At 40.2% G+C, this 22,813-nt stretch overlaps 3 protein-coding genes across 6 annotated transcripts in view; 1 reads left to right on the top strand and 2 right to left on the bottom strand.

The window, feature by feature from the left end:
• Window positions 1-3,258, bottom strand: part of PDCD11 (programmed cell death 11) — a 44,063-nt gene extending 40,805 nt beyond the window's left edge. The window contains exons 1-3 of one of the 2 annotated variants that reach the window (XM_086680766.1): window positions 3,087-3,258; window positions 1,385-1,497; window positions 200-331 (exon numbers count right to left, since the gene is read on the bottom strand). In XM_086680766.1, coding sequence (XP_086536892.1) covers window positions 200-331; window positions 1,385-1,477 — 225 coding nt within the window. In that variant the 5' untranslated portion in view covers window positions 1,478-1,497; window positions 3,087-3,258. The remainder of the gene's footprint in view (window positions 1-199; window positions 332-1,384; window positions 1,498-3,086) is intronic. The other variant, XM_025918062.2, reaches the window with a different exon arrangement.
• A 26-nt stretch (window positions 3,259-3,284) lies between these two features.
• On the top strand, window positions 3,285-8,299 carry ATP5MK (ATP synthase membrane subunit k). 3 transcript variants are annotated; one of them, XM_025918032.2, is made up of 5 exons: window positions 3,347-3,437; window positions 3,972-4,102; window positions 6,192-6,287; window positions 6,377-6,469; window positions 8,196-8,299. In XM_025918032.2, exons 3-4 carry the CDS (start codon window positions 6,201-6,203, stop codon window positions 6,464-6,466), a joined length of 177 nt encoding a protein of 58 aa, XP_025773817.1. In that variant the 5' UTR covers window positions 3,347-3,437; window positions 3,972-4,102; window positions 6,192-6,200; the 3' UTR covers window positions 6,467-6,469; window positions 8,196-8,299. The 3 variants fall into 3 exon arrangements, with proteins under 3 accessions (XP_025773815.1, XP_025773816.1, XP_025773817.1); XM_025918030.2 differs by lacking the exon at window positions 3,972-4,102 and having other exon boundaries at window positions 3,285-3,437; XM_025918031.2 differs by lacking the exon at window positions 3,972-4,102 and having other exon boundaries at window positions 3,285-3,437; window positions 6,377-6,492.
• TAF5 (TATA-box binding protein associated factor 5) lies at window positions 8,284-22,810 on the bottom strand. The gene is made up of 11 exons (XM_025918082.2): window positions 22,223-22,810; window positions 19,688-19,925; window positions 15,640-15,955; window positions 14,709-14,872; window positions 14,470-14,605; window positions 13,711-13,831; window positions 12,472-12,601; window positions 10,782-10,946; window positions 9,965-10,142; window positions 9,627-9,804; window positions 8,284-9,342 (listed from the first exon to the last, which is right to left on the bottom strand). Exons 1-11 carry the CDS (start codon window positions 22,782-22,784, stop codon window positions 9,125-9,127), a joined length of 2,406 nt encoding a protein of 801 aa, XP_025773867.1. The 5' UTR covers window positions 22,785-22,810; the 3' UTR covers window positions 8,284-9,124.
• Between the last annotated feature and the right edge of the window lie 3 nt (window positions 22,811-22,813).

The following is a 22,813-nucleotide window of genomic DNA, read 5'->3' as shown; positions in this document are numbered from 1 at the left end:
TAAAAAAACAACACATGATCCCAGGCACTGGTTAACAGTCAAAGGCAATAATGTTCAATTCTGAGCACAAACTCCAAAAAGTCTCTACAGGGGGGCGTGCACACTCACATACACGCACACATGTGTATACAAAAGGAATGAAGGAAAAACAAAAGCAACCCAGGTAGTTTGTTTAGAACAAGATCAAATTGTAACAAACCTCAATACTAAGGATTTCAAACTTCTCTCTTATAGACTTGCTGTTTTCTCTCTTTTCGATTTTCAACTTTTTTGTTTTTGCTGGCCCTTTCTGGCTCTTTTTCCTTTTGGTAGATTCCTCTTCAGTAGAAATCTACAGAGGAGAAGAAAGATCTCAAGGAATGAAGAGAAACAATCCTGGACTTTCCTTCCAATTTCAGGTCACCTGTCACCTTGCTTCGTTACTCCTTCACTGCACCCCCTTCCAGTGTTCCTGTAATTCCCGCTCCAATGTCATCTCTTCCATTCTGCCACCTTTGTTCAAGCCAAAGGTGAGAACCTTCGCATTTTCAAAAGCCCCTTCTCTTCTGTGTTCTTCCTCCCTTGACTGGGATGGACAATGGCATCCCCAGGATGAGAAGCAATTTGGAACAGTGTGTGAAAATGGAAGGTGGAAACACGGAGACCAGAGTTAAACTCCCAACACCACCATAACAAGCTATGTGGTTTCTGCTCAACCACATAACCTCTCTCAGCCTCAGTTTCTCATCATGGAATGATGTTCTCTACTCCACTGTAGTTGGACAGATTACATAAAATCCATATGAGACCACACAATCAAATGTTAGTTCCCTTCCCTCTAGCATTTGGAGCAATGCCTACTCTCGGGGAAGATGGTGAATTTTAATGCAAATTCTGACCATTATACATGGCAAGAATCCCATTTAAAAGTGCAATCACCAGCTCCTTTCTCTCCATACTTTATTTTTAATCAATTGAAGTATAGTTAACACACAATGTTACATTAATTTCAGGTGTACAACATAGTGATTTGACAACTCTACACATTATGCTATGCTCACAAGTGTAGCTACTATCACTATAAAATGCTATTACAATATCACTGACTATATTCCCCATGTTGTACCTTTCATGACTTATTCCATAATCTTTCTCTCCATCCTTAACCAACATGGCAAAAATTCCTAAGAATAAGGAACAACAGCACTGCAAACTCAAGTACTAAAAACCATGTTTCAAAAAATATAGTCTCATGGTGGTATGGACTCTCCAACAAGTTCACTTTACAAAAGCAGACTTCCAAAAGAAACAAATATGGAAAATACCACATTCTCAAACAAGGTTATTCTTCACAAGGACACTAGAAAGTGTTCAGTGAGTCTTACCAAACAAGCACACCACTTACATCAAATAAGTTGTCTTGTTCAACCGACTGCTGGAAAGCTTTCTCTGATTTGTGGGTCTTTCTTGTACCCCCTCGGGGGAAGCTTTCTTCCATGGTTGCTGTGTTTGAGTCTCCTAAAAACAATGCAAAGAGTATCAGTGAGATGTAGCGTTGGTGTCAGATTTCCTAAAGGCTGTGATCAGTGGTCAAGAGGCAGAACTTTCTAGCACCAATGTGCTAAACAACATTGAGGCCTAACAAATAGATGGTTTGATGCTAAGCCTCAAATAACCTATAATTCATCTTTTCAATGGTATCTGCTTCAAAACCACAAGTTCATACACTTCCTCCAGAAAAAGAAGTTCTAGATCCAGTGTAGTAAATATCATAGAATAGCTACAGAGAATAGCTATAGAAATAGACAAATGAATATATAAATGCCTATTTTCAAAGAACATGCACAATTTTAAGAAAATAAAGCAATTAGGCAAACAATTTAAAGTACAAATTGGGGCCACTGGCTAGCTCAGTCAGAAAAGCATGCAACTCCTGATCTTGGGGTGTTAAATTTGAGCCCCATGTTGGGTGTGGAGATTACAAAAAAAACAAAACCAAAAAACAAAAAACCTACAAAAAATAAATAAAATACAAATCAGGAGCACCTGGGTGACTCAGTTAAGTGTACAACTCTTGATCTTGTGAGTTCAAGCCCCGCATTGGGCTCTGAGCTGGGTATGAAGCCTACTTAAAAAAAAAAAAACGCAAATCAAATTATAAGCAAAGAAATAGGAAATGATGAGGCTTCAGTAAAGAAGGCAAGCTTCGTAAAGAAGATGCCTTTGAGCTGTTAAAAGATGAAAAAGATTTTGACAAATGGAAAAGGAAAAGCAGAAGGAATGTGAGAAAAGGCATTCACTTAGAGACAAATATTTTCAATAATCACCAGCAATTTGTCAAAAAATTGCTCAAAAAGTTGCTGTTTCCTTTCTTTGAAGAACTGTTCCACTAAACCACAGGGAGAATAAATCATAATAATCACAGTTAAATTGTAGAACACAGGTGGGCTTTTTTTGTGAAAGATTTTGAATTAGACAGGAACAGTTTAATGTCTACTTCGATTAAGTCAGAGTCTTAATTAAGGGAAGAAAGAGAACAGCAATCAAAAATATACTGCAGGCTATAAATTGGACAGGAAGAGAGACAGGACTGAAGGAAAGTAAACAGTGTACAAGTCAACTGCAGTACAGAGAGACACCATGCGAATGAGAACCAGGTATAAGAGAGAACGGAAGATAGGAGAGATTAGTTGTGAGAGACACTTGGTATAAGGATCTAAAAAGGCTTTAAACTGTAGAAGAGGTGAAGACCCACTGGGAGGCTTGGATTTGGAATCAGGAATAGGTGGGTCAATGTTTCCTAGAAATAGGAAAGAACCGAGGAGTCTAGTTTGCAGGCAATTTGACCTTAATCTCACTTCAGACAACGGGAAACTGAAGCTTCAAAGAGGGGATGCAGCGGCATAGAAGGAACTTAAGCAATTTGCCAGGGACAAAGCCTGATGTTAAAGGGACCACTCGAGTAGAGCCAGCTTCTGAGCTGGGCTGGGGTGGCCGAACCACTCACCCAACCCTGTAGGTCCATGGGAGGGACCCAGAAGACCTAGCCCTGGGACAATCCTGGAAGCCACGAGGTTTCCTCCTTTCTCGCCCTTGTCCTCGCTTACCAGCCCCGCGACGCCAGCACCTCTGTACTTCCGAGCCGGTATCACCGGAGACACACGCGGAGACCAGCACACCCACATGCCACCACAGCTCCCCCCGGAAGCGAGGGCGGGCTTAACGCCCTACTTCCGTTACCATGCTCGGTTCTTCAGAAGGGGGTTGTGCGGGGAGGGGGAGAGATTTAGAGACAGGAAGCGGAAGGGCGGGACTCCGAGCCGTAGCCAATCGTCACTGACGGTTGAGTTTCTGTGGCCCGTTGAACGCGGGCGGGGGGAGGTGGCTTCTTCCGGCCGGTGGTGGGGTAGCTGCGTAGGTCGAAGGACACAGCCAGCGGAATTGGTGTCTTTTGCAAGGTCGGTGTGTGGAGGGGAACCCGGGCTCAGGCCTTAAACCTCCGCTTTGCGGGGCCGGCATAAAAATCCCACCGTTCCTGATCCGGGAACACCGCTAGGTTTTCAGTTTGGGGTGCGAGAAGGGTGGAGAATGGAAAATAAATTAGACACAACGAGGGCCGGGGCGCGAGCGGTCGGACTCGCCTGGAAAGCCTCGGGGCGAGACGGATAGGAAATCCCAGAGGCTCCCAGGGTCCCCGAAGGCCCTTAAATTGTATCTTACAATGGAGGACAACGAGGCCCGCAGCGAAGGGAGTCCCCCAAGGTCACCAGCGAAGTAATATTGAATGGAACTCGGGCCTGTGGCCCAATTAACCTCTTCCTCTGTGTGCCCATAGCAGTTTGCTTCCACTGTGCGGTGCTTAGGGAGCTGACGAGCAAGGTCTCCTTTAGCTGCGCTGCAGCCTTTGTCAAAGCGAGAGTGAGTGTGGCCCGGCCCCTGCAGTTCGCCAGGCCCGCAGTAACCGGGTTAGATTTCAGTTTATGTCCGATCAGCCGGAAGGCCTTTCCTAGGAGGTAGCCAGAACAGAGAGAGCTGTAAACTCCTTGAAGTGCAAGAGGCTGCTTCTGGTCCCCGAGTGGCTCTCGACCTTGCCTCCTTTTACCTCGTGATCTCACCATTCCAGGTAGGTGTCCAGTCAGACAGGAAAATTGCAGTTTTAAGAAACAGAGAAAGTAGGGAGGGCAGTTGGTCACTTCGGGCCTTTTCTGAAATGCCCATTTTCACAGGTGAAAAAAGACGTGGAAGGCCTAATGTTTAACAAAGGTGGGCCGGTTAATTAGAAACAAGAGCAAGACCCCTTGCTTAGGTTTCTCCACGGGCTACCATTTAACAATTAGTACATTATTAGTCTTAAGTAATTTCCTCCATTATTATTATGGCTTCCTAAACTTTGTAGGATTTAAAAAGGAATAAGGTTTCAGTGTCAGTTATTCCGTAAAGGGTGCTCTAGCACAAGGGTTCCTGATATTTGTCCAAAAGTAACCTGCGGTTTGCTGAAGGGTGCAGACCCAAGTGCTTGTAGGCTTTTCTCCCATTGTTTATTTCACCAGCAACCTTTTAGTCTCCACTCCTGCTTCCATCTCATGTGAGCTTCACAAGAGTCTTAAGACCCAGACTAAATTTCAGTTCCTATGCCATGCCCTTCCTTGCAGTCAAAATTAGTCTTCTGTGGAACATCCCAGCCTTCCTCCTATAAAGTGTAAAGAGAAATTTAAACTGCTTTAGTATTGTTTCATTTGGACACCACATCCTCTTAAAACTTTTTGTTAGGCACAAGGTCATGGGGTTATCCATTAATAATTTGATAAAGTTAAGCTTCTGTTTTATGTAGGGTTTCTCCTAGAAACCTACTTAATACCGTAAGAATCCAAAAGTGTATCATGAAGATGAATGCGGGGGAAAAACATACCTTTAATAAGTCTAGTAAAAGGAAACAGTTAATGTAAGAGCTACATTATAAAGATTTACTTTAATGGAGATTTTCCTACTTGAGCTGGAAAGGCCAAGGCCCCAGAGGGGGCTCACGGAAGTTTGGATTTCCTTCATTGTTCCAAGAACCTTATTGAAACAGTGTTCAGAATTAAGGTCATTTGTCCAAATTTTCATTGCCAATTCTATGCACATGAAAGCCTCTGAAGGCCTTTGAATGGTAAACTGGTGAGTGCCAGTTTCCATAGCAACGACTTCCTCGCAGTTCTCTCCCTCTTCATTTCATCAAGAGCCAGCTGAGTCACTGCCACTGCCTACCAATCTCGACCGGACCTCGACCGGCTCGTCTATGTTGCCAATCGACTCGGCGTGGCGTCGGTCGTGGTAGATAGGCGGTCACACATACGAATTTTCAAGTGTTTTGGTGACCTTTGAATGTGCCTTTGTTATTTTTTATTATAACAAATATATGCCTGTGTAAAAAATAGGTACTATAGATATGTCTTCCTAAAAGCTTGCATATTTTTCCAGAGTTTTTTTCCTACATAATTACTAACAAGTACTTGGTTTTCTATTCCTGCAGTGTCTTTCAAACTTTAGCTTACATCAGAAACGCCATTGCTGGGCCCCAGAATTTCTGATTGAATAGGCCTCTGATCCCTCCTCTTCCTTCCCATACGGGACAAATTGTGAAAGGGGTTGTGAATTGAGCTGTTTTGTTGATGGTTACCCTTCTGAGAAACTTTGAAATGTATCACAAGCTCCAACTTGACTCTTAAAACTGATTGATTCCATGCACGGTGTAACATGGTATAGCTAGAGCCAGGAATGAAAATATCGAGCAGCATTGGGTTAGAGGGTGGACTTAGAGAATACTGTATTTTCTTCCTGTGCTGGGTGATTTGATGTATCTTCTGGAATGTTGTATAGTAACAACCAAGGCAAAGTCTTCTTTCTGAAATGTAGTCTTATCAGTAAGGCTTTTTCCACCATCTTTACTGCTACTGTGTTGGGCAAGACATATGTAAAAATTTATAATACTTCTGTGCAATGACTTTTCAGGTTTTTAAACTAGAAAAAAAAAAGTGGGGAGTGGAGGCGCCTGACTGGCTCAGTCAGTAGAGCATGCAACTCTTGATCTCAGTTGTGAGCTAGAGTCCCATGTTGGGTGTAGAGATTACTTTAAAAAAATAAAATCTTTAAATTAAAAAAAATATTTTTTCTTTTAAATTGCATCCAACCCATTTATTGTTGCTTTTTTCTTTTTTTCTTTTTTTTAAAAGATTGAAATCATGGCAGGACCAGAAACTGATGCCCAATTCCAATTCACTGGTATCAAAAAATATTTCAACTCTTACACTCTCACAGGTAGAATGAATGTGAGTATTAATGATACCTTTCAGCAATTATGTTTTAGAATAATAGAGATGGCAATGGCTTTTTGTTTACTTTGTCCTTTCTTTTTTAGTGTGTACTGGCCACATATGGAGGCATCGCTTTGATGGTCTTGTACTTCAAGTTAAGGTCTAAAAAAACACCAGCTGTGAAAGCAACATAAACAGTAAGGAGTTTACATTTAAGTTTGTAAGTTAGACATTTTGTTGTTAGCATTTTTCCCTCACTATGAAAGTAAATTGTCATTGTGCAAAATTATATACAAGAAAAAGAGGAAAGTATTGTTCATATCCCATTACCGTGACGATTTTTGTTAACATTTTGGTTTGGCTTTTTGTTTTTTTTAATTTGGTTTCCAGTGGCTATGAATCATGTCTGTAATACTGTCTTATAGCAAATATGTTATCTATTATTTGAATGCATGAGTGTTTATGGATATATGATTTTTGAGAGAGAGAGAAAGAGGGCACAAGTGAGAGAGGATCAGAGAGAGAATCCCAGGAAGGGCAGAGAGAGAAGTGGGACTCACCTGAAGCAGGTGGGACTCGCCTGATGTGGGACTCAAACTCACAAACCATGAAATCATGACCGGAGCCAAAGTCAGATGCTTGACTGGGCCACCCAGGCACCCTGTGATATAGGATCTATATGTTTCCTGTTAGAATTTTTCAAATAGAAATAACATTACATTGAACACTTTTGAGCATGAAATGTTGTATGATTGTTTTAGGCTTAAGTGCTTTTCCAAAGGTTGTGGGGCACCCAGCTTAGTATGAGAGTATCTCTTTTGGACTAGCCAATGTTGAATAATAATCAGTTTCTGGTTTTTGCTCATTTGATGAGTGAAAATACTTTGTCTTTTTTAAGTTGATTTATTTTGCACTCCTAATCCAACGAGCAGGGGAGGGACAGAGAGAGAGAATCCCAAGCAAACCCCACGCTGCCAGCATGGACCCCATGTGGGGCTGGAACCCTAAAACTGTCAGATCATGACCTGAGCCAAAACCAGGGATCAGTCACTTAACCGACTGAGCCACCTACGCACCTCTAATTTGTCTCTTTAATGAAACTACATTTTTTCCATTTGTTTGGCTTTTGTATTTTTCTTAACATCCTTTTCATGTGTTTTTCTCATTTAACAATTGTCTTTGTGAAGACTTTATTTCTCTTATATAATCTCTGTAATAATTATTAGCCAACCTTTTAAATACATTACAAATCTATCTTTTGCTGGTTCTAATTTTTATATAAGCAATTTTATTTTTTCCTTAAATTCCCATAGATTTTATTTTCTTCTTATGATGCCCTATAATCTCCATTTGCCCATGCTTAAGTGAATGAATATTTGTTTTGGTAGTAGATAATGTGCACAAAACCCAAAACCCAGATCTTTAATGTAACTCTCCACAGAAAATTTTTCCTCTGATCATAAGGGTTTTTCCAGTTTCAAAACTGTTGACTATTATTCCAGAATACAGTGGCCCATGGCTTATTCCTGACAAACAGGTAGTATTTGCCCAGTTTTCCATTAGGTACCTCCCAACTTTGGGAGGGTGGTAGTATTCTCATTATAAATATGGAGAAATTTTATCTCTGATACTAAGTAACAGATTACTTTCCACTATTTAAAATGTTACTTTGCACCTAGACTTTTCCAATAGCGTATGTTCAGTATCATACTGAATTCGTAGCAGCTCTTTTTGTTAAAGGTGAAATGTTAGGTTAAATTGTATTAAGCTGAGAGACATCTTCATTTTGGGGTGGTTACTGACTCTGAGAATCTCATGAATTTGCATTCAATTTCAGGGGCTTCATGAATAGTCCTTATAATTACTGTCTTAAAAGTAGGGTTGAACACAATTGTGTCTAAACTATTTTTGCTTTGTTTATAGGATTTTAAAGTGTACCTCATCTGTTAAGTTCCCATGCCTGGAGAAGCTAATGTCAACTCATCATGTGATACTCAATTTGTACAATAAATTATGAACCTGGAAAAGCTGGTTGTCTTTATTTACAAGATATCAAAAATATAAAAACTGTACAAAATGCAACGAAGGCAAAAAACTGGCAGTGACTTGGTCTAAATCTTTTAGTTTCCCAAAGCAAGGCTCAGTACTGGAGGTAAGCAACTGAAATGTCTGTCTGACTTCAAGTGTACTAGGTTGTATGTAGCTGTTTTAGCTGAAGTAGAACATGGAAGCTAAATTTCTTCACCTGGTTTATAGAGTGGGTGCACTCATAATCCAACAGTTACAAATTCAGATGGCATTGGATGGTTGTACTTCATCTAGTACTTAGAAAGGAACTGTAGTTCACCCTACCCAGTAACGTACATTCCACTAGTCATGGGCCAAGCAAAAAGGTTAGTGGATCATTTAACATAGTACTTGAGTGCCATACAGTAACTACATTTTTACAGCAGAAACATACATGCTCATAGAATTCTTCAGCTAAAATTCAAGATGGTATTATATTACTTGATTTGAATCTTGAAGCAGGATGAATTATTGTAATTGATTTTTTTCTAAACATAATAAATTAAAATAGCATTTGAACAGAAAATGCATAGTTTCCACACAATCCAAAGCACCATAAATGTCCCCTCCACGAACATAATACCTCTTATTCAACTAACGGAAATTAGTTAAATGTGGTTGCTATAGAAACGTGGAACTGTCCTGTTCAGATTTTTCAAGCAGCATCCTTCCAGATCCATATAGACAAAACATTCTTTGTAGCTTAAATATTAATCACTGAGGTATTTGCTTTTAGTCTCCCTTTTTCAAACCGTAGCTTCCAAAAGGTCTTTAATACCGATGGTTTATTGCGGACTATAAGCTCCTGCAGCTAGAACCAAGTTTCTTCGAGTAAAATGGAGGTGTACAACTGGCGTTGATTTGGTCATATATGTTCCCAGCAATAACTCCTGTGAATTCTCAGGTAAATTTATATGCCCGGTGGCTGTAGTAAAGTCATCGGTCTCTAAATCTTCAAATGCTTTGACAGCATCCCATAACCGGACTGTATTATCCATCGAACCTACAGGAAAATCAAAGGAAACCATTTAGTAGCATCTACCATATTTAGATTCTGACATTTTGTCAAATATACTTCCTATATTTACTGTATATTTCTGGTGAAAAAAATCTACTTGATTAATAACTCTTCCTTCTAAAGGACCATTTCAAGCAGTTTAACCTGAGAAGTCAACACACATGTTGACTGGAATCATGGCTAAGAGAAGCAAAACCTAACATAGTCAACACTCCTGTTTCATTTCAACATACCATCCCTTTACCACAAAGTCATTTCTAGTCATTTACCTGATGCCAAAATTTCACCATCTCTACTAAACCTAAGTGAACAAACTGTATCAGTGTGGCCTTTTAATTCTCCAACCATCAAACCATGTCCAATATCCCAAAGGAGTACTCTGCCATCCGTTGCTCCTGTAGCCAGGAATCTCCCATTGGGAGAAAATGTCAAGGAATGAATTGGTCCCTAGAAAAGAAGTCCATAGAAATAATCAAAAGGTTAAAAATGAGAAAATAAGACAAAGCTAGAATTTTAAAGCTTCGTGGAATGAGTAGTTTCTTTAAAATGTGTCACTGGTTAATTTTTAAAATATTCTCTCAGAAGCAAACTTGTATGTGTAAAATACCTTGTGTCCAGTGAATATCCTTACACAGTTCCCATTCAGGACATCCCAGAGTCGCACAGTTCTGTCTGCAGAGCCCGTAGCAACATAATTAGAATTTGGATGGAATCTAGTACAATTCACATCAGCAAGATGGCCAGCAAATATCCTTAAAGGCTGATAGTGGTCAGTAGCCCAGAGCCTTTTAAAAAATACATTGAAAGCAACAAATGATAGTTAACTACCAAAATTTGAACATAAATAATAGAAACACCATGTGAAATGTTAGCTCCACATGGGGGACCCTTCACTAGCTACCTGATTGAGGTAAAGAAAATGGACTGATGGAGACGAAATAACATTCTTAAGGAAAACTAAGTTGATCTAGAACAATATTTTTTTTTAATTCTGTAGTTCTCTGTACCCCCCTTTCTTTATCCCAATTCCTAGTCTAACCTATAGAAAAGTATTTTTCCCTAGTTTTGGCTTCCACAAAATAAGTTTCTAATCTGAGTTACCTCATCCTGAACAAGAGATCACAGGAAAACAGGGGTGCACATAATGGTTGTGAAAGACAAGGTTTAGCATCTAGCTAAGGGAGGGGCTGGAAGCATGTTAATAAGCTAGCTTGAGGAAAAAAAGCAGGACTCTTAATCTTGGTATAGACATAACTGCAGTCATAGTAATACTTCTCCCAAATTCATTTTCAAATAAGGAGCTATAAATATTGACACTCTTGAAAAGTTGATCCCAAATAATAGGAGTGAAAATGAGTTTGGCTGGAGTTTGTAATTCTCAAAAAGTAACCATTCTGCCAGTCATAAGATCACAATGTTCTTACCGAGCTACTCGATCATGGCCCCCTGACACAAAATAATAGCCATATGGGGAAAACTGTGTGTCCCATACTGGGTAGTTGTGTCCTTTATATCCCACCAAGCAAGTAAATGTTTGAAGACTCCACAATCTAACAGTCCCATCCTCCGAAGAAGAAAGCAAGTAGTTCCTGCAAGAAGAGAAGGTAATACATTTGACTCCCAGCGCAACTTAGTTACCTGTCCAGTTTCTCTGTACATTTGAGTATGTTAAATAACAGCTGAGACATCTCACTTTTACTTCATACATGGAATTCACAGTAGATAACAAAAGTTGAAAGTACTAACCAAACTAACATTAGCTGTGACACTATACATCTAGGCACCTACTGAATGAGGTTACGTTATTTTTAAAAGTATATTGGAAAAGTCACAGTTCTTATAAAAAATTATACCAAAGAGTACCAACAAAAAACATGGTCAAAAAGTTCAATTGAGAAAAACTAAGAAATGTGATACAAGATGTTACTTAAAATTCAACAATTTTTTACTTTAAAATGAAGATGCTATTTTCCTATCCTGTATGACTTAATATAAGCATTTAAAAGAAGTGTCTGGGGGCGCCTGGGTGGCTCAGTAGGTTAAGCGTCCGACTTCGGCTCAGGTCATGATCTCGCGGTTCGTGAGTTCAAGCCCCACGTCAGGCTCTGTGCTGATGGCTCAGAGCCTGGAGCCTGTTTCAGATTCTGTGTCTCCCTCTCTCTCTGACCCTCCCCCGTTCATGCTCTGTCTCTCTCTGTCTCAAATACACGTTAAAAAAATTTTTTAAGTAGGCTTCACACCCAGCACAGAACCCAATGCAGGGCTTGAACTCACGACCCTGAGAGCAAGACCTGAACTGAGCTCAAGAGTCAGGACGTTTAAACTGACTGAGCCACCCAGATGCCCCAAAAGGAAGTGTCTTTTCAACAAAAAAATACAAAAACGAAAACACTATAGACCTGTAAATAATAGTTTACCCTCTCAGAGATAAACACAAAAGCTGAACAACTCAGAAAGTTACGGTTTTCACTGAAATCAGAGGTTTCCCTCCGGTAAAAATGTTTCATCTGTCTAAACCCTATCAAAGTTTCATTCTCAAGGTTTCATAAAGATGAAAATCTTAGTGGACTGAAAGCTATTATCCAAGTAAGATACAAATGGTATTATAAATATAAAATTCCCTTCCATTTCTACAGAATGTCAGAGATCATGAAAAATAAGTAAATACCTATTTGTGGGTTTCAAATTCCCTTTTCAGTATCCTTAGTTCTTTTGATTATACAAATTCTTCAACTGACATCTAATAACCTTTAATATCAGGAATTTGTTCAGAATTTGGAGATGTTGGAATACGGCAGTAGCCACAAACCCAAGACAAGAACCCAAAGAAGCAACTCAGCTCCTATCGGGGTTATACAAAAACTAAAGCAAATTTTTAAGGCCAACAAACCTGGAAGCCATGCATCTCGAGTCTATAAGTTTAGGTATAAAGTTGCTACCTTGTATACCAATACCCCAAGATGAATTAGCAAATGGCAAGAGTCTAACAGATAATGCGTGAGAGGCAACCATGAGATTTTTCTAACAGAATTTTTCCCCACGTTTCCAGTAGTTAACTTTTATAATCTCAAATTTTATAATGTAGCAGTATTTCATTTTTTGTTTGTATTTTACCTATCTGGACTGAAGCTGGCTCCATAGACAGGTCCGCTGTGACCATACAAAATCTTCAACTCACTTGCTGTTTTCTCATCCATTATTCTTTCTAAGACATCATCTGATTCCTTGTCTATGAGGCTAAGATCTAAAATGGTGCAGAAATACTGATTTTTAAAACCACATTCACTTAAAAAGTATATTCATTAGAACATTTTAAGGCAATCAAATCATTGTTTAGAAGAACTAACATTTGAACAGTTCCTCTTACATACCAACCACTGCTAATACCTCTAAATTAGGTGGTATCAGCCCAGTGTATAGAAGAAGAAACTGAGGTTCAGGATAGTTAAAAATTTGCCAGAGTGCACAGAGCTACTCCATGTGGGAACTATGATTGAAACTCAAAGTAACCACTCTATCATAATGTTCTACACAAATGAAAACTATGGAAATATTAAAAATTTTTTGAAAATGTATTCTCTTGTTTAAACAATACATTTAGCAAGAAACTTTCTTTAAAGTGAAATCCTGGGGCGCCTGGGTGGCTCAGTCGGTTGGGCGTCCGACTTCAGCTCAGGTCACGATCTCACAGTTCGTGGGTTCGAGCCCCGCGTCGGGCTCTGTGCTGACAGCTCAGAGCCTGGAGCCTGCTTCACATTCTGTGTCTCCCTCTCTCTCTGCCCCTTCCCTGCTCATGCTGTGTCTCTCTCTGTCTCAAAAATAAATAAACATTAAAAAAAAATTAAAAAAAAAATAAAGTGAAATCCTAACCCCATTTCTTTTTTAGCCATTTTTATGTTTAAAACAAAGTACAATCCCAGTATTTACTTTAAAGGCATGTTTTAAATTAACAGGCAGTCATAAAAGTAGATTTTTAACCTTAAGGAGTTTTCCAACCCAATCCTCTCATCCTACAGATGAGAAAACTGAGGCCTAGAGAAGTTAAACCGGTCTAGTACCCCTGTCTCCTAATTGCCACTCCAATGCACTTTTCACTGTTGGGAACATTAGCATTTTTTTTTTTTTTTTTTTTTTTTAAGTAAGCTCCATGCCCAACATGGAGCTTGAACTCACAACCCCGAGATCAAGTGTCACATGCTCCACCGACTGAGCCAGCCAGGCACCCTGGGAATGTTAACATTTTGAGTTAAAGTGAAATTCTGCTAAGATCACAATCTCTTGTGTATATTCCCTGGATTCCAGATTGGTGTAAACTAAGGACAAGTTCACATCCTAACAGGTCATCTCAGTTACCTGCTGCCTGTTTAACACTACGAAGCTTTTTGGGTGTCACAGACCACACTCTAACAGTTGAATCTGCAAAACCTCCAGCAATCAAACTAGAATCATCAGTGACATCCACTGCAGTGAGGCCCTGCCAATGAAAAAATAAAAACTTTGTACTAAACAATAATGTCTTGGGGGAAAAAATTACAATTACATGTTAGAGAATACATGATAGCTCTTTTTCTCATATAAAATACCATTAGAGATTTCATTCTCCAAGGAAACCCACTGTTTGAAAGTATTTACTTTGAGAACACGTCATCATTCACCCCTTTACGCCCTCCAAATTAGGGGCACATGATACGAAGAAAACGTTAGTCATTTTTGTACTTTGCTAATTATATCCTCAAAAGATTATAAACAATCTATAAAGACAGAATCCTTAATAAAAAGTATTAAGTTTATTAAGTACGTAAGCCAAGTTAAATAGAGATTAACTACACAGTTTCCTCCTCAAAGACAAGCAGAATTCTAATCAGTGAAACAACACACACATAACCAAGATTCTGGCATCTACAAGTTGCTAAAGGTCTTTTCAACATTGCCTTCTAGCTATTCCAAGCAGCGTCCAATTATCCTTGTCTAACTTCTGTCTTTAAGCTATATTTACATCAAGAGTTTAAAAAAGAAAACTCCGTTTAAGTTAACACATCTAGGTTTCTTTTAATGGTAAGTCACCATTTTACATGACTCTCCAGGCAGAAATTGCGCAACGATCTCACCAACCTGGTAAGCATTGAGGAATGTATAGAAACAAATGGAGGGTAAACAGTCTGGCCCAAGGCGTACTCGTTTGGTGGTTTCTTTCATATTCATTATCTTATCCAACTTATCTGAATCTTTCAACTCAGGAAGAGGGATTCTGTAAAAGAAAAACAGATTGAAAAGTACTCTGAATTACTGAATTCTCTACAACAATATATCACCTTATACCTCTACACATGTTCCTGAAGTTTTTTCCTCACCTGTTTTGAGGTGGAGCATTGGGATCTTGTTTTTTGCTTTTGGACCCAATACTATCTTTTTTAGGTTTCTTCTTTTTAGGTTTTCCTTCTTCATTTTCTCCTTCTTCATCTTCATCATCCAAAGGTACCTCAATTTCTGGTTCTTTTAATAAGCCAAAAAATACCTATAAGTCAAAAACGCCAACATTTTTGAAATGAGTATTTCACTCATTGATATATCCTTTTCATATCTTGATAGGATGAATCACAATTACAATACAGTAATTTATATCCTGAAGCAGATTCTGTAGTTTTCTACCCAGTAGCCAATCCCTCTTCCTTACTAACAGAACCCTGATTTTGCTGGAACAGCAATATGCTCAGTGAAATAATTTCTGTTCCCAGAATCCTTTGCAGCTAGGAATGGCCATATAATGTCATTCTGGCCAATAGATGTACCCACAAATATACTGGGTAAGATTTTAGGAAGAAAATATTGTTTTCCTGATAACAAAAGAGATTTAGCAGGGATATGCCTTCTGTCCTCCCCCTTCAGACTTCCTGGAATGTAGGTGCAGTGCTGGAGCTGCAACAGCCATCTGTGAGCACAAAGAAGAAAGCCACATTCTAAAGATGGTGGAGCAGAAACTAGAAGGAGCCAGGCTCCTTGATGGCACTGTGGAGCCCTCATGCGAGTCCAAGAGGGCTTTTCTCTGCAATTCATTATATGTATGCAAAATCCCTCACTTGTTTCAGCCACCGTAGTCAGGGTTCTGTTCAATGCAACCATTCCCAAATTCTCATCTATACAGCATCCTTAGATCATGAAACTTAGTATATAGTGTACAATTATTCCCAAACTAGCTATAAGAAAAATGTGTAAATTATGGAGATGGAAATGCTACAGTTTTTCATAATCTGCATTACATAGTTCTTAGGTTTATTCCCATACCTTTGACTTGTTTGCCTCTCGTTTAGCCTCTCCTGCCAAACTTCCCACCATCGCATCTATCTGTTGCTTACTACGCGGCATCCCATCAAAGATGTCAATGTAGAGGTGCTCCTGAACTATGTTCCATATCTGATTGTTCTGTTTCTCCTGAAGATGCCTCTTCAAGAGTTGGTACGAGTCACGGGAAATACGCAGAACAAATTTACTTGTTCGAAAATCCAACATGGTCTCATTCCCTTTCATGTGTTCCTTTTTGGTAAGACTAGATAATACTCGTAGGTCATCCTGGTAATAACATTCCTGATCTCCATGGAACCTGTTTCAGTGATTTTAAAAAGTCATTTTTCAATGTAATCATTAAGGGATCTTTTCTCCCCCATATATTTATAAACATCCCAGAATATTTTCAATGTAGCAGTCTGAATAATCCTGGACTAAGCTACAGGATCAGAAGTAACTCATTTCAAAATGATTACAATTCAGTTTCTGAATTCATCCTGAAATTTAAAAATTTTAATTCTCTAATGAAATGTATCATTAACATTTTAAGAGAATCTGAAACAAATACCTTAAGTGAATGAAACATATCTACCACTGGTAAACATATGAATTAGAATTCTTGCTTTACTAAATTTTATGTCCTGTCAAAACCCACGTTTAAAAACTTTTTATTATGGAAAGTTTTGAACATACACAATAGAAACTAGTATAATTAACTCAATGAACCTATCACTCAGCTTCTTAACAATAATCAATACATGTCATCCTCATAAAACTCACCCATTTTCAATGATTTCTTATATTCTTAATACCAGACATATTTATTAAACATCAGTATAATAATATAACTAAAGGACAAACAAATGTGGATGCCAAAGAATGAACACTTCCATTTACTCACCATTACCAAAGGTAATTAAGTAAAGCTTTCAGCCTTGGTGACAATTAGTAAATTTAAATGTACTTTTGTTTCTACAAATCTCAATTTTCCTGATAAAGTAAAATTAAAGATTATATATTTGGCACTCACTAAGAGCAGCAAACAATGCAAAAACAATTAGAGAACAATGACTAAACATAATAATATAATCTAGCTCTGATACACAGTCAATACATTCCTAAACTGTTACCTGTGTTACCCTGCTATGACTCGTCAAGACATGAACTAAGGTTTCTGTCAAGATTTGAGTGAAATTAGGAATCTCAGCCTCTTGGTGTTCACATCAGTCACTGCCTGTAACCTGATCTGAGCATGGTGTCTGGGCAAGGGTTGAGACCGTCCATAACAAGGAGACAGAGTCCTCTGTGATATTCCAGCTTCCCACGTGAGGAGATGGCTACCCCATTAGACTGGGAGAGGAAGACGTTTTTTGATGACAACACTGTAAGAAAAATTAGCTTACAGTAGAAGTTGTCATCATCAGCCTCTGTTCTTTTTTCAACAACACTGAGCTATAGAACGTTTACTTTATAACCTTCTATTAGGCATTTGTACAATAACAAATGGCATAGAAGCTAGGGGTCCCGAGTTCTATTACTCATCTATTCCTACTACTTGTGTTATCTGACAAGTCCTGGCTTTTGGATCTATTGCTTGTACTAAAGTGCTCTCATTCAAACTGTTAAGTACCGCCTCCTTTTTAAACACTTCTTTCTTTGGCTTCTTTTTTTTTTTAATTTTTTAAATGTTTATTTTTTTGAGAGAGAGAGAGACAGCACAAGCAGGGGAGGGGAAGAGATCTCAAACCACGAGATCCTGACCTGAGCCGCTTCACCAACTAAGCCACCCAGGCACCCCTCCTTTCTTTGGCTTCTAAAACTCAATACCCTCTGTGCTTGCTTAGGCAGCACATATACGAAAACTCAATACCCTCTTGCTTTTCCTCCTACTTCTCTGACCTCTCCTTGCATACCTCTTCTACTTGGCCATCTCTTACACTCTTTTTCTATCTCTTCCACTCCAAATGCTGGAGATCCCTAAGGCTCAGTACAGCCCTTTTATTGATCTACTTCATACTCCTACCCCCACCCCAGATGATCTCATCCATATCCGTCAATATTATACACAACTGCAATTTATAGCTCCAGTCCCTACATCTCCTCTGAGCTCCAGAGCCTTATATATCATCCACCTATCAACTTGACATCTCTTAAATGAGTCAAAGGCATATTCAGATCTGAACTCAAGATTACTTCACAACCTGACAAACCAGGTCCTCTTCAAGGGTTTTCTATCTTAGCAAAGAGCACCCCTATCCAGGTGGGGGAGCCAGAAACCTAGGGGTTAGCAATAATGCCTTCATCTCCCTCACCTCCATATCCAATCCATCACCAACTGCCTTACCAATATGTCTACTTCCCTTCACAAACACTACTGCATCCTGGCCTAGTGTTTCTCAACAGAACAATTTGGGGCAAATAATTCTTTGCTTAGTGGGATTACACACACATATTAGAATATTTCGTATCCCTAAGCCACCTGCTCCTCCCCACCCTAGTCATTATGACAACCAAAACACCTCCAAACATTTTCAAATAGCCCAGACAAAGAAGGAATAATATTACCCCAAGTTGAGAACCACTAAAATAACCTCCAAAACTGGCCACTCTAGAGTCACTCTGTTTCTCTCCCACTATCTATTTTTCCAACTGCATAAAGGTCCTTTCAAAATGCAAATTGGGGGGCACTTGAGTGGCTCAATTGGTTAAGTGTCTGACTTCGGCTCAGGTCATGATCTCATGGTTGGTGAGTTTGAGCCCTGTGTCGGGCTCTGGGCTGACAGCTCAGAGCCTGGAACCTGCTTCAGATTCTGTGTCTCCCTCTGTCTGCCCCTCCACTGCTCGCACTCCGCCTCTCGTATTGTCTCAAAAATAAATAAACATTAAAAAAAAATTTTTATTAATGCAAATTGGGGTGTCTGGCTAGCTCAGTTGGTAGACCATGTAACTCTTTTTCTCAGGGTTGTGAGTTCGAGCCCCACTTTAGGTGAAGAGATTACTTTAAGAAAAAATAAAATTAAAAAAAAAAAAAAAAAGCAAGTCTAATCATGACATGGTCCTTCAATGACTTCTGTAGCACAGACACCTCACTGTCCCCAAATATCCTTTTTTTTTTCTTTATTCCTCCACAACAGAATACCTGAATATTAGCTGAGCATATAAACACCTAGGCAAAGGCCACATTTCCTACCTCCCTTGTAGGTAAGTGTGGCCGTTGACTAATGACGTAAAAAAAAAGTGTGTGCAACTTCCAGGAAGGATGTGTGCCCTCCCTGCTGACTGTAACACTGATGTGATTGCTTAGAACCAAAGAGCCATCTTGTGCCACAGGTGGAAGCTGCATGACAAGAATGGTAGAATAACGAGATGGAGAGAGCCTAAGTCCCTGGTAATCAAGGACTCCATGCCAGTCCTGGACTGCCCTACCTCTATGAGAGAGAAATAAACTGTTATCATATTTAAGCCTCTGCTGTTTGGGTTTTCAGCCATTCTTGGTCTAATCTAATCCTAACACCACTTTCTATTGCTCTTAGGATAAAAGCAAAAAATAAACTTTTATTTTATTTATGCCATTATTGTTTTGAGTTTTCAGTGTATCTCAACCAAATCTAATCCTACCCAGTACAACCCACTACTGCTCTCAGGATAAATAAAGACCCTCAACGTGGCCCAAAAACCTGCCTGTTCCAGCCCAGCTTAATGTTATACTATACCCAACCCCATACTCTGCTCCAGCCACGCTGGCCTTCTTTTATCTCTATACCTACCACGATCCCTCCTGCCAGAGCTGTCACATATGCTTTTCCCTCTTCTCTTCATCTGGTAACTCCTACCCAATCTTCAGATCTTACCTCAAGCATCACTTCCTCTGGGAGCCTTCCCTGACTTCTCCAACTAGATCAAACCCCTTTTTTAGGTTCTCAGAGCACCAGGTACCTCTCCTTTATGAAATACTTTTGGAGTTACAATCTTACATTAGTGTGGTTACAGATGTGTATATACATTATATATATATACTATATATATAATATATATAAAATTCACATACTTCTCAAAAAATGATTTTGCTTCATTCTCATGTTGATTGTAGACTAGTTCCAAGTACATGTGTACAAACAGAGGATAAAAGAGTTGGGATAATTCTGCCCGATGGCAGTCCAAAGAACATTCAATGAAGTGTTTCAGTCCACTATAGTATTCTTCATACATTGTGGGGTCTCCTTGTTGGTTGTAAGCTGATAGCACAGCACTGACATCCGGCTGGTCTTCTACAGCTACACTTCCAACTGTTTAAAACACAAAAAACAACTTTCAAGAAAATGGCCTGATAAGCACCAAATGACTAAGACTGTTTTGCTAAGGTCCAGAGGTAAATTGTTTCTCAAATGTTTGTCTCTCACCAAACTCTTCTCCAACACAATCACATGATCTTTCAATGAAATTTTCACCTTGTTTCAGTCACCCATCCAAAACTCCTTCGGCTTGTCCATATCTTCTTGTTTTAATGTTAATGATTCTTTTTTAAATGTTTTTATTTATTTATTTTGAGAGAGAGAGCATGCGCACACACAGGAAAATACGTGCATGCACAAGCACAGGAGGGGCAGAGAGAGAGGAAGAGAGAAAATACCAAGCAGGTTTCACACTGTCAGTGCAGAGCCCAATGTGGGGCTCGATCTATGACCTGAGCCAAAATCAACAGTCAGATGCTCAACCGACTTAGCCACCCAGGTGCCCCTCAGCTTGTCCATATCTTAAAATAAAAATTCCAAATCAATAACAAAACAGGTCAATATTTTTCCTGCAGCTACCTTTTTCTAAAGACAAATTTCATAAAACATGACATGTGCAAATCAAACAAGTATATTAATCTTCTCCCAAGGCTTAGTGTAAATGGCACCCACCATCACGAAGCCATGCCCGGAAATAACATTCCCAGCTCTCTGAGCTATCTACATATTTTGTAACTTTCCTGTAACACGTCCTATCCTGTAGAATATGTGTACATCAATCACTCCTTACAAAATGCAAGCATTTTAAGGATGGGAAGGACTTGCCTTATTTATGTTTCCAACAGATAATTCAATTTTATATGCTTAAAATAATTCCCATAAACATTCCAGGGAAGAAAACATTAGTATTTGTTTGTAACGTAGCAACACCAAACAATGATACACCTGTCAATCTAATCAGCGTTTGATCGTTGGAAATTATACTACTGCTGTGTTCTTAAATGCACAAATGTTATAAGTTCTTTTGGTTACTGTGATGGCTTTTTTTCCTCCTTATTGGTTCCTGAATTTTGACAGATCAAGTTTCCAAAAAGATGAGATATTATAGAAAAATAATCAACATAATTTATCCATCTTATAGTTAATCCACAAAATTTAGCACTCAGAAAAGATTACTCTCAATCACAGTTTTGCACATTTCTATTTACAGGATACAATGCTATATATTCATACTTCATGTCTGGCAATGCCGCAAAGATTGGGTCTCATAAATGCAGATTAATTTGGCTAGAGGCTCTGCCCTGGATAACTTAATTAAACAAACATTTATTATCAGCTCAGGATCACCTTTGAGACCTTATATTGTGTATGAATTTTACTGCATGGACTTTGCAACAACAGCTAGGTAAAGGCTGGGAGGGAGGTCTCAGGTGATAGGTGCTAGACATAAACTTATCAGTAACAGGCATTTTATATACATATAATATCCGTATATATATAATATATACATATTATAGGTATGTATGTAGATATGTATGTATGTGTATATACGTATATACCCATGTGTATATATGTATAACCCATCTAATAGAGAAAAAAAATTCAAACTCAGGAAGAATCAGCATCACATCACGCAAGTAAAAACAACAGAGACAGAATCCGAACCCCGGTCTGAACCTATTCCTAAATGAATGGTTCTCAAACTTTGCCATATATTAATATCCCTTGGAAACATATTTTCAAAAATGGAGATTCTTAAACTCCACCTCTACACGATCTGATTCACTAAGTCTGAAGTGATGCCCAGAAATCTGCATTCCCCTATAGGTTTACCACTAGTAACAACCTATATTTTGAGAAATACTGGCTGTTTGGTCCAAAGCAAAGGTCCGCTGGCCTTTCCCAGTTCGTTTTCTGATCTCCAAAATAGAGGTAATGTCTAGCTCACAGTGGAATTGTGAGAATTAGGATAGATCAAATATTTTAAGTAATTACTTAAAGAAGCTAGTACAGAGCGGTACAAATATTATTACTGTTAATGCAGACCTGCCAAGGCTCAAGAGCCCAAAAAAGAGGAAAGAGGCCAAAAGCCTGAAGGTCCTCGCCTCTCGGCGCCCACCTTCCCCAGACATCCCTTTGCTCAACAGCTCTCCTCAGCCTCTCACTGGAACTGACAGCTCGGAAGAGGGTTTGACTGCGCAGCCGGCGCACTAGAGAAAGGGGCGGGCATGTGGTCCTAGAGGCGGGCCCAGGAAATTCAAAACAAGCCCGCAGAGGTGCAGGCCTGCCTGCCTCTGCCTTCCCGGCTTGCTCCCCTTCGTGCCCTACCTCCCCGGGACTCCGCGGCTCACCTTTCCCCGGAGCCGCAGGACCTGTCGCTAAGCCCGAGACGGCGGCGGCCCCCGAAGCACCGGTGCCCGGAGGGTCAGTGGCAGCGGGGCCGGGGGCCGAGGCTGTGACCCGGCTGAGAAGCGCGCTAGCCGCCTCAGCACCGGCGCCGTCCGCCTCTCCCGGGACTCCGGTGCCCGCCACTGCCTCCTCCAGCAGCCGGGCCTCACGGCGCAGCGCCTCTTCAGCCTCGCGGAGATTGCTCTGCCGCAGGAACTGCAGCACGGCCAGCAGAGTCTGTCGGTCGTGGGGAGCTCCGGCCTCCGGAGCAGCGGCGGGCACCGTGGCCGCCCCCGCCGGAGCAACGGCGGAGACAGCCACCGAGGGTTTGGGGGTCCCACCATCCCCGCCGGCCGACGACGACGCCGCCGCAACGTTCCCGCCGCCGCCGTTAGGGCCGTTGTTGGTAGTGCCGCCGCCACCCTCGCCAGCGCCGTCCCCCGCCTGCGGAGGTAGCAGCGTCGGCGGTCCCTCAGGCTCTAACTTGACCGCCACCTCCGTCTGCTCCTCCGCCAGCGCCGCCATCTTGCGGCTGAGCCACCTCGCGCCGTCAA

The sequence above is a fragment of the Puma concolor genome, chromosome D2 (assembly GCF_028749965.1).
Source record: "Puma concolor isolate L17-30 chromosome D2, mPumCon1.1.hap2, whole genome shotgun sequence".
NCBI lineage: Eukaryota > Metazoa > Chordata > Mammalia > Carnivora > Felidae > Puma > Puma concolor.
The sequence above is the reverse complement of the archived record's forward strand: the minus strand, read 5'-3'. Positions and strand labels throughout refer to the sequence as shown.